The sequence below is a fragment of the Oncorhynchus masou genome, chromosome 2 (genome assembly GCF_036934945.1).
Source record: "Oncorhynchus masou masou isolate Uvic2021 chromosome 2, UVic_Omas_1.1, whole genome shotgun sequence".
NCBI classification, from domain to species: domain Eukaryota; kingdom Metazoa; phylum Chordata; class Actinopteri; order Salmoniformes; family Salmonidae; genus Oncorhynchus; species Oncorhynchus masou.
In genome coordinates, this window is record NC_088213.1 from 4,994,926 (window position 1) to 5,012,425 (window position 17,500).

Sequence of the window (17,500 nt, forward strand, 5' to 3'; positions counted from 1 at the left end):
TCTCTCTCTCTCTCTCTCTCTCTCTCTCTCTCTCTCCCCTCTCTCTCTCCCTCTCTCTATATCTCTCTGTCTGTTTCTCTCTCTGTCTCGTGGAGCATCAAGATCACCAGTGTGCTGAATCTTCTTTTCAACCTCATATCAATATCATGCCTCGACATTGTCTGTCCAGATCTATGTTCTTTCAGCACTACGGACTGGGTCTGAGTGAGCTGTATTGAAGTGTATTGAATGACAGTTGCTGTCTCTAGACAGGACTCTTATCAGTAAACAGACGGGACTCAGGGCCACTGTGTTAATGCTGTATTATGTTGTGTTTGCAAAATGGATTTCTTCTGTGTTTTTGTTCTCGTGGTTGTTAGCGTTTTCATTCCCATGGTTTGTAATGGTAACCAGCAGTAAACTGTTTTATGTGCGTAGAAGTATGTGGAACGGTTCAGGAATCACATCACCTCATTTAGTCTGATGTATCCATCCATGTATCCATTTATTAAGTGTTTACAGTCAACACGTACCATCATTATTACCATTATTATTACCATTATTATTACCATCATTATTACCACTATTATTACCATTATTAATACCACAATTATTATTACCATATTTATTACCATTATTATTACCATCATTATTACCATTATTATTACCATTATTATTACCATCATTATTACCACTATTATTACCATTATTAATACCATCATTATTACCATTATTATTACCATCATTATTACCATTATTATTACCACCATTACCACCATTATTATTACCATTATTATTGCCACCCATTATTACCATTATTAATACCATCCATTATTACCATTATTAATACCATCCATTATTACCATTATTATTACCATTATTATTACCACAATTATTACCATTATTATTACCATTATTATTACCATTATTATTACCATCCATTATTACCATTATTATTACCAATATTATGACCATTATTATCACCATTATTATCACCATTATTATTACCATTATTGTTACCATCCATTATTACCATTATTATTACCATCATTATTCCCATCTTTATTCCCATTATTATTCCCATTATTATTACCATTATTATTACCACCATTATTACCATTATTATTACCATTATTATTACCATCCATTATTACCATTATTATTACCATCCATTATTACCATTATTATTACCATTATTATTACCACCATTATTATTGCCATCATTATTCCATCATCATTAGCACAATTATTACCATCATTATTGCCATCATTATTACCATCATTATTACCATCATTATTACCATTATTATTACCACCATTATTATTACCACCATTATTATTACCATCATTATTACCACCATTATTACCATTATTATTACCATCAAATTGGACAAAAAAGCAAAAACATATAAGCATAAATCATATTTACATTTCATGTTTTTACAGTATTTTTTATAGTCTACTCCATGTTTTAATCAGAGCCTCTAGACCAGTAGAGACTTCTCTAGACCAGTAGAGACTTCTCTAGACCAGTAGAGACTTATCTAGACCATTAGAGACTTCACTAGACCAGTAGAGACGTCTCTAGACCAGTAGATACTTTTTGAGACCTGTGGAGACTTCTCTAGACCAGTATAGACTTTTTTTACATTTTACATTTACATTTAAGTCATTTAGCAGACGCTCTTATCCAGAGCGACTTACAAATTGGTGAATTCACCTTCTGACATCCAGTGGAACAGCCACTTTACAATAGTGCATCTAAATCATTAAGGGGGGGGGTGGTGAGAAGGATTACTTATCCTATCCTAGGTATTCCTTGAAGAGGTGGGGTTTCAGGTGTCTCCGGAAGGTGGTGATTGACTCCGCTGTCCTGGCGTCGTGAGGGAGTTTGTTCCACCATTGGGGGGCCAGAGCAGCGAACAGTTTTGACTGGGCTGAGCGGGAACTGTACTTCCTCAATGGTAGGGAGGCGAGCAGGCCAGAGGTGGATGAACGCAGTGCCCTTGCTTGGGTGTAGGGCCTGATCAGAGCCTGGAGGTACTGCGGTGCCGTTCCCCTCACAGCTCCGTAGGCAAGCACCATGGTCTTGTAGCGGATGCGAGCTTCAACTGGAAGCCAGTGGAGAGAGCGGAGGAGCGGGGTGACGTGAGAGAACTTGGGAAGGTTGAACACCAGACGGGCTGCGGCGTTCTGGATGAGTTGTAGGGTTTAATGGCACAGGCAGGGAGCCCAGCCAACAGCGAGTTGCAGTAATCCAGACGGGAGATGACAAGTGCCTGGATTAGGACCTGCGCCGCTTCCTGTGTGAGGCAGGGTCGTACTCTGCGGATGTTGTAGAGCATGAACCTACAGGAACGGGCCACCGCCATGATGTTGGTTGAGAACGACAGGGTGTTGTCCAGGATCACGCCAAGGTTCTTAGCGCTCTGGGAGGAGGACACAATGGAGTTGTCAACCGTGATGGCGAGATCATGGAACGGGCAGTCCTTCCCCGGGAGGAAGAGCAGCTCCGTCTTGCCGAGGTTCAGCTTGAGGTGGTGATCCGTCATCCACACTGATATGTCTGCCAGACATGCAGAGATGCGATTCGCCACCTGGTCATCAGAAGGGGGAAAGGAGAAGATTAATTGTGTGTCGTCTGCATAGCAATGATAGGAGAGACCATGTGAGGTTATGACAGAGCCAAGTGACTTGGTGTATAGCGAGAATAGGAGAGGGCCTAGAACAGAGCCCTGGGGGACACCAGTGGTGAGAGCGCGTGGCGAGGAGACAGATTCTCGCCACGCCACCTGGTAGGAGCGACCTGTCAGGTAGGACGCAATCCAAGCGTGGGCCGCGCCGGAGATGCCCAACTCGGAGAGGGTGGAGAGGAGGATCTGATGGTTCACAGTATCGAAGGCAGCCGATAGGTCTAGAAGGATGAGAGCAGAGGAGAGAGAGTTAGCTTTAGCAGTGCGGAGCGCCTCCGTGATGCAGAGAAGAGCAGTCTCAGTTGAATGACTAGTCTTGAAACCTGACTGATTTGGATCAAGAAGGTCATTCTGAGAGAGATAGCGGGAGAGCTGGCCAAGGACGGCACGTTCAAGAGTTTTGGAGAGAAAAGAAAGAAGGGATACTGGTCTGTAGTTGTTGACATCGGAGGGATCGAGTGTAGGTTTTTTCAGAAGGGGTGCAACTCTCGCTCTCTTGAAGACGGAAGGGACGTAGCCAGCGGTCAGGGATGAGTTGATGAGCGAGGTGAGGTAAGGGAGAAGGTCCCCGAAATGGTCTGGAGAAGAGAGGAGGGGATAGGGTCGAGCGGGCAGGTTGTTGGGCGGCCGGCCGTCACAAGAAGCGAGATTTCATCTGGAGAGAGAGGGAGAAAGAGGTCAGAGCACAGGGTAGGGCAGTGTGAGGAGAACCAGTGGTGTCGTTTGACTTAGCAAACGAGGATCGGATGTCGTCGACCTTCTTTTCAAAATGGTTGACGAAGTCATCTGCAGAGAGGGAGGAGGGGGGGGAGGGGGAGGAGGATTCAGGAGGGAGGAGAAGGTGGCAAAGAGCTTCCTAGGGTTAGAGGCAGATGCTTGGAATTTAGAGTGGTAGAAAGTGGCTTTAGCAACAGAGACAGAGGAGGAAAATGTAGAGAGGAGGGAGTGAAAGGATGCCAGGTCCGCAGGGAGGCGAGTTTTCTCCATTTCCGCTCGGCTGCCCGGAGCTCTGTTCTGTGAGCTCGCAATGAGTCATCGAGCCACGGAGCGGGAGGGGAGGACCGAGCCGGCCTGGAGGATAGGGGACATAGAGAGTCAAAGGATGCAGAAAGGGAAGAGAGGAGGGTTGAGGAGGCAGAATCAGGAGAAAGGTTGGAGAAGGTATGAGCAGAGGGAAGAGATGATAGGATGGAAGAGGAAAGAGTAGCGGGGGAGAGAGAGCGAAGGTTGGGACGGCGCGATACCATCCGAGTAGGGGCAGTGTGGGAAGTGTTGGATGAGAGCGAGAGGGAAAAGGATACAAGGTAGTGGTCGGAGACTTGGAGGGGAGTTGCAGTGAGGTTAGTGGAAGAACAGCATCTAGTAAAGATGAGGTCGAGCGTATTGCCTGCCTTGTGAGTAGGGGGAAGGTGAGAGGGTGAGGTCAAAAGAGGAGAGGAGTGGAAAGAAGGAGGCAGAGAGGAATGAGTCAAAGGTAGACGTGGGGAGGTTAAAGTCGCCCAGGACTGTGAGAGGTGAGCCGTCCTCAGGAAAGGAGCTTATCAAGGCATCAAGCTCATTGATGAACTCTCCGAGGGAACCTGGAGGGCGATAAATGATAAGGATGTTAAGCTTGAAAGGGCTGGTAACTGTGACAGCATGGAATTCAAAGGAGGCGATAGATAGATGGGTAAGGGGAGAGAGAGAGAATGACCACTTGGGAGAGATGAGGATCCCGGTGCCACCACCCCGCTGACCAGAAGCTCTCGGGGTGTGCGAGAACACGTGGGCGGACGAAGAGAGAGCAGTAGGAGTAGCAGTGTTATCTGTGGTGATCCATGTTTCCGTCAGTGCCAGGAAGTCGAGGGACTGGAGGGAGGCATAGGCTGAGATGAACTCTGCCTTGTTGGCCGCAGATCGGCAGTTCCAGAGGCTACCGGAGACCAGGAACTCCACGCGGGTCGTGCGCGCTGGGACCACCAGATTAGGTGGCCGCGGCCACGCGGTGTGGAGCGTTTGTATGGTCTGTGCAGAGAGGAGAGAACAGGGATAGATAGACACATAGTTAACAGGGTACAGAAGAGGCTACGCTAATGCAAAGGAGATTGGAATGACAAGTGGACTACACGTCTCGAATGTTCAGAAAGTTAAGCTTACGTAGCAAGAATCTTATTGACTAAAATGATTGAAATGATACAGTACTGCTGGAGTAGGCTAGCTGGTAGTGGCTGCGATGTTGACACTACACTAATCAAGTCGTCCGTCGAGTGTAATAGTTTCTACAGTGCTGCTATTCGGGGCTAGCTGGCTAGCTAGCAGGTTAATTGCGTTACGTTACTTTAAAAGAACGACAATAGCTGGCTAGCTAACCTAGAAAATCGCTCTAGGCTACACAATTGTCTTAGATACAAAGACGGCTATGTAGCTAGCTAGCTACGATCAAACAAAACAAACCGTTGTACTGTAATAGTTACTACAGTGCTGCTATTCGGGGGGCTAGCTGGCTAGCTACGTTAAAAGAACGACAATAGCTGGCCAGCTAACCTAGAAAATCGCTCTAGGCTACACAATTGTCTTAGATACAAAGACGGCTATGTAGCTAGCTAGCTACGATCAAACAAAACAAACCGTTGTACTGTAATAGTTACTACAGTGCTGCTATTCGGGGCTAGCTGGCTAGCTACGTTAGAAGAACGACAATAGCTGGCCAGCTAACCTAGAAAATCGCTCTAGACTACACAATTGGCTTAGATACAAAGACGGCTATGTAGCTGGCTAGCTACGATCAAACAAATCAAACCGTTGTACTGTAATGAAGTGAAATGAAAATGTGATACTACCTGTGGAGCGACGCGGAATGTTGACCGGGTAGTTGGAGTTCAATTCGGTAGAGGTTGGCTAGCTGTTGGCTAGCTAGCTAGCAGCATTTCCTACGTTAAGGACGACAAATAGCTGGCTAGCTAACCTCGGTAAATTAAGATAATCACTCTAAGTCTACACACTCTAAACTGCACAATTATCTTGGATACGAAGACAGCGAAGACAACTATGTAGCTAGCTGACACTACGCTAATCGAGTCGTTCAGTTGAGTGTAATAGTTTCTACAGTGCTAGTGGACAGTGGATGTTAGCTAGCTGCTTAGCTAGCTGCTGGGCAGATACGTTAGGACGACGAAATACGATAATTATGCAATTGTCGTTGATACAAAGACGGCTATGTAGCTGGCTAAGAAGAAATTGCTAAGATTAGACAAATCAAACCGTTGTACTATAACGAAATGTAATGAAAAGTTATACTACCTGCGGACCTGAGACCTGTAAAGACTTCTCTAGACCAGTATAGACTTTTTGAGGCCTGTAGAGACTTCTCTAGACCAGTAGAGACTACTCTAGACAAGTAGAGACTTCTCTAGACCAGTATAGACTTTTTGAGACCTGTAAAGACTTCTCTAGACCAGTATAGACTTTTTGAGGCCTGTAGAGACTTCTCTAGACCAGTAGAGACTACTCTAGACAAGTAGAGACTTCTCTAGACCAGTATAGACTTTTTGAGACCTGTAGAGACTTCTCTAGACAAGTATAGACTTTTTGAGACCCGTAGAGACTTCTCTAGACCAGTAGAGACTTTTTGAGACCTGTAGAGACCTCTCTAGGCCAGTATAGACTTTTTGAGACCTGTAGAGACTTCTCTAGGCCAGTATAGACTTTTTGAGACCTGTAGAGACTTCTCTAGACCAGTAGATACATTTTGAGACCAGTAGAGACTTCTCTAGACCAGTAGATACATTTTGAGACCTGTAGAGACTTCTCTAGGCCAGTATAGACTTTTTGAGACCTGTGGAGACTTCTCTACACCAGTAGATACATTTTGAGACCTGTAGAGACTTCTCTAGGCCAGTATAGACTTTTTGAGACCTGTGGAGACTTCTCTACACCAGTAGATACATTTTGAGACCTGTAGAGACTTCTCTAGGCCAGTATAGACTTTTTGAGACCTGTAGAGACTTCTCTACACCAGTAGATACATTTTGAGACCTGTAGAGACTTCTCTACACCAGTAGATACATTTTGAGACCTGTAGAGACTTCTCTAGGCCAGTATAGACTTTTTGAGACCTCTAGAGACTTCTCTAGACCAGTAGATACATTTTGAGACCTGTAGAGACTTCTCTACACCAGTAGATACATTTTGAGACCTGTAGAGATTTCTCTACACCAGTAGATACTTCTTGAGACCTGTACAGACCTCTCTAGGCCAGTATAGACTTGTTGAGACCTGTAGAGACTTCTCTAGGCCAGTATAGACTTTTTGAGACCTGTAGAGACTTCTCTAGGCCAGTATAGACTTTTTGAGAACTGTAGAGACTTCTCTAGGCCAGTATAGACCTTTTGAGACCTGTAGAGACTTCTCTAGACCAGTAGAGACTTTTTGAGACCTGTAGAGTCCTCTCTAGGCCAGTATAGACTTTTTGAGACCTGTAGAGACTTCTCTAGACCAGTAGAGACTTTTTGAGACCTGTAGAGACTTCTCTAGACCAGTAGATACATTTTGAGACCAGTAGAGACTTCTCTAGACCAGTAGATACATTTTGAGACCTGTAGAGACTTCTCTAGGCCAGTATAGACTTTTTGAGACCTGTGGAGACTTCTCTACACCAGTAGATACATTTTGAGACCTGTAGAGACTTCTCTAGGCCAGTATAGACTTTTTGAGACCTGTAGAGACTTCTCTACACCAGTAGATACATTTTGAGACCTGTAGAGACTTCTCTACACCAGTAGATACATTTTGAGACCTGTAGAGACTTCTCTAGGCCAGTATAGACTTTTTGAGACCTGTAGAGACTTCTCTAGACCAGTAGATACATTTTGAGACCAGTAGAGACTTCTCTAGACCAGTAGATACATTTTGAGACCCGTAGAGACTTCTCTAGACCAGTAGATACATTTTGAGACCTGTAGAGACTTCTCTAGACCAGTAGATACATTTTGAGACCTGTAGAGACTTCTCTAGACCAGTAGATACATTTTGAGACCTGCAGGGACTTCTCTAGACCAGTAGCGACTTCGCACTTTCGACTCCCTCCCCCTCCCCCTTTAATCACATCCCTATTGTTTCCCCAGAGGTGTTCCACATCCAGGAGCTGTCCTCCATGTACCTGCAGGTGCGTACTTCTCTGGGTCTGCATCTGCAGTACAGCTGGAGGGAGTTCCGTCTCTACCTGCAGGTGGATGAGCTGTGGAAGGGCGACACGGTGGGGCTCTGTGGAACCTTCAACGGAAACATCCAGGACGACTTCCTGTAAGTGTGTCTGGATTGGATGGCTTGTAACGTTTTCAGATACTGATACAGACACACGTTTTCAGAAGCCCCAATCCCATGCTTCTTTCTTCTCTCCTCTCTCTCTCTCTCTCTCTCTCTCTCTCTCTCTCTCTCTCTCTCTCTCTCTCTCTCAGTCTCTCTCTCTCCGTCTCTCTCTCTCTCTCCATCTCTCTCTCTCTCTGGAGGGGCAGGGAGAGGGAGGGGCAGGGAGAGGGAGGGCAGGGAGAGGGAGGGGCAGGGAGAGGGAGGGGCAGGGAGAGGGAGGGGGCAGGGAGAGGGAGGGGCAGGGAGAGGGAGGGCAGGGAGAGGGAGGGGCAGGGAGAGGGAGGGGCAGGGAGGGGGAGGGGCAGGGAGAGGGAGGGGCAGGGAGAGGGAGGGGCAGGGAGAGGGAGGGGCAGGGAGGGGGAGGTGCAGGGAGAGGGAGGGGCAAGGAGAGGGAGGGGCAGGGAGAGGGAGGGGCAGGGAGAGGGAGGGGCAGGGAGAGGGAGGGCAGGGAGAGGGAGGGGCAGGGAGAGGGAGGGGCAGGGAGAGGGAGGGGCAGGGAGAGGGAGGGCAGGGAGAGGGAGGGGCAGGGAGAGGGAGGGGCAGGGAGAGGGAGGGGCAGGGAGGGGGAGGGGCAGGGAGAGGGAGGGGCAGGGAGAGGGAGGGGCAGGGAGAGGGAGGGGCAGGGAGAGGGAGGGGCAGGGAGGGGGAGGGGCAGGGAGAGGGAGGGGCAGGGAGAGGGAGGGGCAGGGAGAGGGAGGGGCAGGGAGAGGGAGGGCAGGGAGAGGGAGGGGCAGGGAGAGGGAGGGGCAGGGAGGGAGATGGCGGGATGCAGTCCAGATCTTGCATGCAGTCCAGATCTGAAAAACCTCTCACTACCAGAACCAAACCGGGTAGAGTGCATGCAAGAATTTGTTGTGGGATCCTTCTGAAATCTCTGATGTTGTGACACACCTCCTCCTCCCCTCCCCTGCCCTGCCCTCCTCCCCCCCCCCCTCCCTTACCCTCCCCTCCTCCCCCTGCCCTCCCCTGCCCTACCCCTCCTCCCCCTGCCCTCCCCTGCCCTACCCCTCCTCCCCTGCCCGCCCCTCCCTGCCCTCCCCCCATCCTCCCCTCCCCTGCCCTTGCCTGCCCCCCCACCCCCTCCCCTGACCACCCCCTCCTCCCCTGCCCTCCCCTGCCCCCCCCCTCCCCCCCTGCCCTCCCCCTCCTCCCCCTCCTCCCCTGCCCTCCCCAGGTCCCCGTCTGGTATGATAGAGAGCACCCCTCACCTGTTTGGCAACGCCTGGAGGGTATCCTCTGCCTGTGTCCCCAGCCAGAGTGTTCCCCAGCTTGACCCATGTGACACGCATCAGCAAGCAGGTGCTTGTCCTTCTAAACCATAAGTCCTCCTACGTCATTATCAAATAGAAACATGTCATGTCATGCCTTTCAATAAATATTTTCCTTTTGTGTTTTAGAACCCTCACTGCAACATAACTCAAACTTAAACAGAGATGCTCTCTCTCTCTCTCTCTGTCTCTCTCTCTCTCTCTCTCTCTCTCTCTCTCTCTCTATTTCTCTCTCTCTCCCTCTCTCTCTCGCTCTTTCTCTCTCTCTTTCTCTCTCTCTTTCACGCTCTCTCTATTTCTCTCTCTCTCTTCACACATTCTCTCTCTCCCTCTCTCTCTCTCCCTCTTCTTTCACGATCTCTCTTTATTTCTCACTCTCTCTCCCTCTCGCTCTTTCTCTCTCTCTCTCTCTCTCTCTCTTCACGCTCTCTCTCTATTTCTCTCGCTCGCTCTTTCTCTCTCTCTCTCTGTCTCTCTCTCTCTCTCTTTCACGCTCTCTCTCTATTTCTCTCTTTCACTCTCTCTCTCTCTCTCTCTCTCTCTCTCTCTCTTCCTTTTTCTCTCTATTTCTCTCTTTTCACACTCTCTCTCCCCCTCCTCCTCCCCCCCCACCCCATAGCATCCTACGCCTCTGAGATGTGTGACATCCTGAACCAGGAGTTGTTCTCAGCGTGTCATGAGTACCTGAGTCCGGTGCCCTTTCACCAACAGTGTAAAGCAGACACCTGTAAGTGTGGCCAGCCCTGCCTCTGCTCTTCCCTGGCCCACTATGCTAGACAGTGCAGGAAGTACTCTGTCATCACAGAGTTCAGAGCCAGCGTACCTGACTGTGGTGAGTACTGTGGATTTACTGTCAATCTGCTGCTTGTTGGTTAGATGCTTTAGGGGGACTTCTTGTATTGTATGTCTGGACAGTATTGTTCAGACTGTTTTAGTGAGTCATGACTTTAATTATTGTATGGTTAGACAGTATTGTTCAGACTGTTTTAGTGAGTCATGACTTCTTGTATTGTATGTCTGGACAGTATTGTTCAGACTGCTAGTGATTCATGACTTTAAGTATTGTATGTTTAGACAGTATTGTTCAGACTGTTTTAGTGAGTCATGACTTTAAGTATTGTATGGTTAGACAGTATTGTTCAGACTGCTAGTGAGTCATGACTTTAATTATTGTATGTTTAGACAGTATTGTTCAGACTGTTTTAGTGAGTCATGACATTAAGTATTGTATGGTTAGACAGTATTGTTCAGACTGTTTTAGTGAGTCATGACTTTAAGTATTGTATGTTTAGACAGTATTGTTCAGACTGCGAGTGGATCTGGTGAAATTACACAATTTCTTTGACTAAAAAGGTAATTGAATGACAAGTAAGAGCTTATTGACTGTCCGTATATATCAGTATCCTTCCCCTGTAGAGGTGACATTATTGACTGTCAGTATATATCAGTCTCCTTCCCCTGTAGAGGTGACATTATTGACTGTCAGTATATATCAGTCTCCTTCCCCTGTAGAGGTGACATTATTGACTGTCAGTATATATCAGTCTCCTTCCCCTGTAGAGGTAACATTATTGACTGTCAGTATATATCAGTCTCCTTCCCCTGTAGAGGTGACATTATTGACTGTCAGTATATATCAGTCTCCTTCCCCTGTAGAGGTAACATTATTGACTGTCAGTATATATCAGACTCCTTCTCCTGTAGAGGTGACATTATTGACTGAAGGTATATATCAGTCTCCTTCTCCTGTAGAGGTGACATTATTGACTGACAGTATATATCAGTCTCCTGTAGAGGTGACATTATTGACTGTCAGTATATATCAGTCTCCTTTTCCTGTAGAGGTGACATTATTGACTGTCAGTATATATCAGTCTCCTTCTCCTGTAGAGGTGACATTATTGACTGTCAGTATATATCAGTCTCCTTCTCCTGTAGAGGTGACATTATTGACTGTCAGTATATATCAGTCTCCTTCCCCTGTAGAGGTGACATTATTGACTGACAGTATATATCAGACTCCTGTAGAGGTGACATTATTGACTGAAGGTATATATCAGTCTCCTTCTCCTGTAGAGGTGACATTATTGACTGACAGTATATATCAGTCTCCTTCTCCTGTAGAGGTGACATTATTGACTGAAGGTATATATCAGTCTCCTTCTCCTGTAGAGGTGACATTATTGACTGACAGTATATATCAGTCTCCTGTAGAGGTGACATTATTGACTGTCAGTATATATCAGTCTCCTTTTCCTGTAGAGGTGACATTATTGACTGTCAGTATATATCAGTCTCCTTCTCCTGTAGAGGTGACATTATTGACTGTCAGTATATATCAGTCTCCTTCTCCTGTAGAGGTGACATTATTGACTGTCAGTATATATCAGTCTCCTTCCCCTGTAGAGGTGACATTATTGACTGACAGTATATATCAGTCTCCTTCCCCTGTAGAGGTGACATTATTGACTGTCAGTATATATCAGTTTCCTTCCCCTGTAGAGGTGACATTATTGACTGTCAGTATATATCAGTCTCCTTCTCTTGTAGAGGTGACATTATTGACTGTCAGTATATATCAGTTTCCTTCCCCTGTAGAGGTGACATTATTGACTGTCAGTATATATCAGACTCCTTCTCTTGTAGAGGTGACATTATTGACTAACAGTATATATCAGACTCCTGTAGAGGTGACATTATTGACTGTCAGTATATATCAGTCTCCTTCTCTTGTAGAGGTGACATTATTGACTAACAGTATATATCAGACTCCTGTAGAGGTGACATTATTGACTGTCAGTATATATCAGTCTCCTTCCCCTGTAGAGGTGACATTATTGACTGTCAGTATATATCAGTCTCCTTCCCCTGTAGAGGTGACATTATTGACTGTCAGTATATATCAGTCTCCTTCCCCTGTAGAGGTGACATTATTGACTGTCAGTATATATCAGTCTCCTTCCCCTGTAGAGGTGACATTATTGACTGTCAGTATATATCAGTCTCCTTCCCCTGTAGAGGTGACATTATTGACTGAAGGTATATATCAGTCTCCTGTAGAGGTGACATTATTGACTGTCAGTATATATCAGTCTCCTTCCCCTGTAGAAGTGACATTATTGACTGACAGTATATATCAGACTCCTTCCCCTGTAGAGGTGACATTATTGACTGTCAGTATATATCAGTCTCCTTCCCCTGTAGAGGTGACATTATTGACTGTCAGTATATATCAGTCTCCTTCCCCTGTAGAGGTGACATTATTGACTGTCAGTATATATCAGTCTCCTTCCCCTGTAGAGGTGACATTATTGACTGTCAGTATATATCAGTCTCCTTCCCCTGTAGAGGTGACATTATTGACTGTCAGTATATATCCTTCCCCTGTAGAGGTGACATTATTGACTGTCAGTATATATCAGTCTCCTTCTCCTGTAGAGGTGACATTATTGACTGTCAGTATATATCAGTCTCCTTCTCCTGTAGAGGTGACATTATTGACTGTCAGTATATATCAGTCTCCTTCCCCTGTAGAGGTGACATTATTGACTGTCAGTATATATCAGTCTCCTTCCCCTGTAGAGGTGACATTATTGACTGTCAGTATATATCAGTCTCCTGTAGAGGTGACATTATTGACTGTCAGTATATATCAGTCTCCTTCCCCTGTAGAGGTGACATTATTGACTGTCAGTATATATCCTTCCCCTGTAGAGGTGACATTATTGACTGTCAGTATATATCAGTCTCCTTCTCCTGTAGAGGTGACATTATTGACTGTCAGTATATATCAGTCTCCTTCTCCTGTAGAGGTGACATTATTGACTGTCAGTATATATCAGTCTCCTTCCCCTGTAGAGGTGACATTATTGACTGTCAGTATATATCAGTCTCCTTCCCCTGTAGAGGTGACATTATTGACTGTCAGTATATATCAGTCTCCTTCCCCTGTAGAGGTGACATTATTGACTAACAGTATATATCAGTCTCCTTCCCCTGTAGAGGTGACATTATTGACTAACAGTATATATCCTTCCCCTGTAGAGGTGACATTATTGACTAACAGTATATATCAGACTCCTGTAGAGGTGACATTATTGACTAACAGTATATATCAGTCTCCTGTAGAGGTGACATTATTGACTGTCAGTATATATCAGTCTCCTTCTCCTGTAGAGGTGACATTATTGACTGACAGTATATATCAGGCTCCTTCCCCTGTAGAGGTGACATTATTGACTGTCAGTATATATCAGTCTCCTTCCCCTGTAGAGGTGACATTATTGACTGTCAGTATATATCAGTCTCCTTCCCCTGTAGAGGTGACATTATTGACTGTCAGTATATATCAGTCTCCTTCCCCTGTAGAGGTGACATTATTGACTAACAGTATATATCAGACTCCTGTAGAGGTGACATTATTGACTGACAGTATATATCAGGCTCCTTCCCCTGTAGAGGTGACATTATTGACTGTCAGTATATATCAGTCTCCTTCCCCTGTAGAGGTGACATTATTGACTGTCAGTATATATCAGTCTCCTTCCCCTGTAGAGGTGACATTATTGACTGTCAGTATATATCAGTCTCCTTCCCCTGTAGAGGTGACATTATTGACTAACAGTATATATCAGACTCCTGTAGAGGTGACATTATTGACTGTCAGTATATATCAGTCTCCTTCCCCTTTAGAGGTGACATTATTGACTGTCAGTATATATCAGTCTCCTTCCCCTGTAGAGGTGACATTATTGACTGTCAGTATATATCAGTCTCCTTCTCCTGTAGAGGTGACATTATTGACTGTCAGTATATATCAGTCTCCTTCCCCTGTAGAGGTGACATTATTGACTGTCAGTATATATCAGACTCCTTCCCCTGTAGAGGTGACATTATTGACTGTCAGTATATATCAGTCTCCTTCCCCTGTAGAGGTGACATTATTGACTGACAGTATATATCAGTCTCCTTCCCCTGTAGAGGTGACATTATTGACTGTCAGTATATATCAGTCTCCTTCCCCTGTAGAGGTGACATTATTGACTGTCAGTATATATCCTTCCCCTGTAGAGGTGACATTATTGGCTGTCAGTATATATCAGTCTCCTTCCCCTGTAGAGGTGACATTATTGACTGTCAGTATATATCAGTCTCCTTCCCCTGTAGAGGTGACATTATTGACTGTCAGTATATATCAGTCTCCTTCCCCTGTAGAGGTGACATTATTGACTGTCAGTATATATCAGTCTCCTTCCCCTGTAGAGGTGACATTATTGGCTGTCAGTATATATCAGTCTCCTTCTCCTGTAGAGGTGACATTATTGACTGTCAGTATATATCAGTCTCCTTCCCCTGTAGAGGTGACATTATTGACTGTCAGTATATATCAGTCTCCTTCCCCTGTAGAGGTGACATTATTGACTGAAGGTATATATCAGTCTCCTGTAGAGGTGACATTATTGACTGTCAGTATATATCAGTCTCCTTCCCCTGTAGAGGTGACATTATTGACTGACAGTATATATCAGACTCCTTCCCCTGTAGAGGTGACATTATTGACTGTCAGTATATATCAGTCTCCTTCCCCTGTAGAGGTGACATTATTGACTGTCAGTATATATCAGTCTCCTTCCCCTGTAGAGGTGACATTATTGACTGTCAGTATATATCAGTCTCCTTCCCCTGTAGAGGTGACATTATTGACTGTCAGTATATATCAGTCTCCTTCCCCTGTAGAGGTGACATTATTGACTGTCAGTATATATCCTTCCCCTGTAGAGGTGACATTATTGACTGTCAGTATATATCAGTCTCCTTCTCCTGTAGAGGTGACATTATTGACTGTCAGTATATATCAGTCTCCTTCTCCTGTAGAGGTGACATTATTGACTGTCAGTATATATCAGTCTCCTTCCCCTGTAGAGGTGACATTATTGACTGTCAGTATATATCAGTCTCCTTCCCCTGTAGAGGTGACATTATTGACTGTCAGTATATATCAGTCTCCTTCCCCTGTAGAGGTGACATTATTGACTAACAGTATATATCAGTCTCCTTCCCCTGTAGAGGTGACATTATTGACTAACAGTATATATCCTTCCCCTGTAGAGGTGACATTATTGACTAACAGTATATATCAGACTCCTGTAGAGGTGACATTATTGACTAACAGTATATATCAGTCTCCTGTAGAGGTGACATTATTGACTGTCAGTATATATCAGTCTCCTTCTCCTGTAGAGGTGACATTATTGACTGACAGTATATATCAGGCTCCTTCCCCTGTAGAGGTGACATTATTGACTGTCAGTATATATCAGTCTCCTTCCCCTGTAGAGGTGACATTATTGACTGTCAGTATATATCAGTCTCCTTCCCCTGTAGAGGTGACATTATTGACTGTCAGTATATATCAGTCTCCTTCCCCTGTAGAGGTGACATTATTGACTAACAGTATATATCAGACTCCTGTAGAGGTGACATTATTGACTGACAGTATATATCAGGCTCCTTCCCCTGTAGAGGTGACATTATTGACTGTCAGTATATATCAGTCTCCTTCCCCTGTAGAGGTGACATTATTGACTGTCAGTATATATCAGTCTCCTTCCCCTGTAGAGGTGACATTATTGACTGTCAGTATATATCAGTCTCCTTCCCCTGTAGAGGTGACATTATTGACTAACAGTATATATCAGACTCCTGTAGAGGTGACATTATTGACTGTCAGTATATATCAGTCTCCTTCCCCTTTAGAGGTGACATTATTGACTGTCAGTATATATCAGTCTCCTTCCCCTGTAGAGGTGACATTATTGACTGTCAGTATATATCAGTCTCCTTCTCCTGTAGAGGTGACATTATTGACTGTCAGTATATATCAGTCTCCTTCCCCTGTAGAGGTGACATTATTGACTGTCAGTATATATCAGACTCCTTCCCCTGTAGAGGTGACATTATTGACTGTCAGTATATATCAGTCTCCTTCCCCTGTAGAGGTGACATTATTGACTGACAGTATATATCAGTCTCCTTCCCCTGTAGAGGTGACATTATTGACTGTCAGTATATATCAGTCTCCTTCCCCTGTAGAGGTGACATTATTGACTGTCAGTATATATCCTTCCCCTGTAGAGGTGACATTATTGGCTGTCAGTATATATCAGTCTCCTTCCCCTGTAGAGGTGACATTATTGACTGTCAGTATATATCAGTCTCCTTCCCCTGTAGAGGTGACATTATTGACTGTCAGTATATATCAGTCTCCTTCCCCTGTAGAGGTGACATTATTGACTGTCAGTATATATCAGTCTCCTTCCCCTGTAGAGGTGACATTATTGGCTGTCAGTATATATCAGTCTCCTTCTCCTGTAGAGGTGACATTATTGACTGTCAGTATATATCAGTCTCCTTCCCCTGTAGAGGTGACATTATTGACTGTCAGTATATATCAGTCTCCTTCCCCTGTAGAGGTGACATTATTGACTGAAGGTATATATCAGTCTCCTGTAGAGGTGACATTATTGACTGTCAGTATATATCAGTCTCCTTCCCCTGTAGAGGTGACATTATTGACTGACAGTATATATCAGACTCCTTCCCCTGTAGAGGTGACATTATTGACTGTCAGTATATATCAGTCTCCTTCCCCTGTAGAGGTGACATTATTGACTGTCAGTATATATCAGTCTCCTTCCCCTGTAGAGGTGACATTATTGACTGTCAGTATATATCAGTCTCCTTCCCCTGTAGAGGTGACATTATTGACTGTCAGTATATATCAGACTCCTTCCCCTGTAGAGGTGACATTATTGACTGTCAGTATATATCCTTCCCCTGTAGAGGTGACATTATTGACTGTCAGTATATATCAGTCTCCTTCTCCTGTAGAGGTGACATTATTGACTGTCAGTATATATCAGTCTCCTTCTCCTGTAGAGGTGACATTATTGACTGTCAGTATATATCAGTCTCCTTCCCCTGTAGAGGTGACATTATTGACTGTCAGTATATATCAGTCTCCTTCCCTGTAGAGGTGACATTATTGACTGTCAGTATATATCAGTCTCCTTCCCCTGTAGAGGTGACATTATTGACTAACAGTATATATCAGTCTCCTTCCCCTGTAGAGGTGACATTATTGACTAACAGTATATATCCTTCCCCTGTAGAGGTGACATTATTGACTAACAGTATATATCAGACTCCTGTAGA

General features: G+C 44.9%; 1 protein-coding gene across 1 annotated transcript in view; it reads left to right on the forward strand.

The window, feature by feature from the left end:
- Positions 1 to 17,500, forward strand: part of otog (otogelin) — a 160,282-nt gene that overhangs the window by 54,563 nt on the left and 88,219 nt on the right. The window contains 3 exon segments of the mRNA XM_064983780.1: positions 7,775 to 7,952; positions 9,193 to 9,317; positions 9,906 to 10,118. Coding sequence (XP_064839852.1) covers positions 7,775 to 7,952; positions 9,193 to 9,317; positions 9,906 to 10,118 — 516 coding nt within the window.